At 22.4% G+C, this 1,963-nt stretch overlaps 1 protein-coding gene across 3 annotated transcripts in view; it reads left to right on the forward strand.

Moving 5' to 3' along the window:
- Positions 1 to 1,963, forward strand: part of LOC108684220 (mitochondrial assembly of ribosomal large subunit protein 1) — a 3,531-nt gene that overhangs the window by 638 nt on the left and 930 nt on the right. The window contains exons 2-3 of one of the 3 annotated variants that reach the window (XM_018188433.1): positions 521 to 781; positions 1,308 to 1,379. In XM_018188433.1, the coding sequence (XP_018043922.1) occupies positions 521 to 781; positions 1,308 to 1,379 (333 nt within the window). Of the gene's footprint in view, positions 1 to 520; positions 782 to 1,307; positions 1,506 to 1,963 lie in introns of all 3 variants that reach the window. The other 2 variants (XM_018188444.1, XM_018188453.1) reach the window with 2 other exon arrangements.

Below are 1,963 nucleotides of genomic sequence, written 5' to 3' on the forward strand. Positions count from 1 at the left end.
TTTTTGTAAGTACAATTTCTGATGAAATGTTATAAAATCTAAAAAATACTTTTTAAAAATTATGGGATGAAAATTTCAGAATATTTCAGAATTCACTTACATGAAAAATTCTGAGAGAAGATGTCAATTTTCCGAATATTTCCAAATATTTTTGAAAAATGTTCCAATTTGTAAAAATAAAAATTATGAGAAAAATTTTCATGAGGATAATTTATATTAAGAAAGTGTATAGTATATAATTATTATATGTAACAAATTGATTTTTATTTAACAAAGATATGAAATTGTTTAAATTTTATTACAAATTTAATATAATTATATTGGTTAAATTTCTAGGAAAATAAATATTTAGGAAATAATGTACTTAAGTATATATAATTTATATTAATAAAATATATGATGTATGAATATTATACAATATATAATAAATATTGTTTTCAATTAATAAAAGATGATGAAATTATTAAGGAATTAAATGATGGCTGTAGAGTAACAATCAAATTGTGTATATGTGTATTAGATGGTGTTACTGGAGTATTCGACATCGATCAACTTGTTGAGTTATTAGAAAGAGATAAGGCCAAGAATATCTTTGTCGCTTCCGTTCCCAAGGAGTATGCTTACGTGGATTACATCGTTGTTGTGACTGGAAATTCACAAAAGCACATAAATGCTTTGGCCACTTTTATACGCAAGGTTTACAAACTGAAAAGATATCAAAATGAGTTGATACCTAAAATCGAGGGGGAGAAATCAAAGGATTGGATGGCCTTGGATTTAGGTAATATATTCTTTGAATTAGAAAATTATATTTTATGTTTTAATAGGTTACAATTCTTATGTAATGGTTGCCAAAAGCTAGTCAATGAATAATAAAATTATATATATTATATAATTATACACAAGTATATAATTATATAGTATTTGTATAAATTTACACAAATATCTTTAATCATTTTTCAACATTTGTTTTAGAAATGTAAAAATAAGATAATCTAGAATTAGAATAAAAAATGTAAAAAATCATTATATTATATATTTACACAATATATAATATAATTATTTTTATCTTGTTTCTAGATTCTCATCAAAATGTTGAAAAATATTTAAAGACAGTCTATCATTCTATATGATCACTATATGTTAAATATTATAAACTCTCCACAAGCTTACTATTTATTATAAATTGAAGTACATAAATAACATTAATAACTATAAAATAATTTCGTATTTATTAGAGTTTTTTTCGTATGTATTAGATTCGTATTTATTAGAATTTATAAAATTGTGCGTTATTTGTATTGCAGGAAATATCGCTCTGCATATTTTATCTGGTTCTGCTAGAGAACATTTCGACTTGGAGACTTTATGGACTGTCGGTTCGCAATATGATGATAAAACTAATACATCTAGAGAATCGAGCATTATGGATCAGTATAATGTCTTCTTAGCTGATCTCCAACCAGCCGATAATGTTCAATGATTTGCATTGCGTATACTTTAATGTAAAAATTCTAAACTAGTCTAATAAAAAAATGATACAATTAATAATGAAGATATTGTTATGTATTTCACTAGTATGCTCACTCTCAATAGCATTTACATCATAATATTGTTAAGTTTTACGTATAGCATCAAGATTATCGCAAAAAAAAAGCATAATTTTCCTTTCATAATTGTATATAGTAATGTGGAACAAAAAATATGAAAAATTTCCTAAAAAGTTAAAAACTATTCAAAAATTCTGTAAAATATTATCTTTACAGAAATTTATAGAATTTTTACTGAAATTTACATAAAAATTCAGAAAAATTATATTGAAAATTCTGAGAAAAATGTTTATCAGAGTGATAGTATAAAAATATTTTTCTTTGAATTTTTAATGTAATTTTTCAAATTTTTTATTTTTTTCAGATTTCTTATACAAGAATTCTTTATATATATATATATATATATATATATA

The sequence above is a fragment of the Atta colombica genome, unplaced genomic scaffold (genome assembly GCF_001594045.1).
Source record: "Atta colombica isolate Treedump-2 unplaced genomic scaffold, Acol1.0 scaffold10, whole genome shotgun sequence".
In the NCBI taxonomy this organism is placed as follows: Eukaryota; Metazoa; Arthropoda; class Insecta; order Hymenoptera; family Formicidae; genus Atta; species Atta colombica.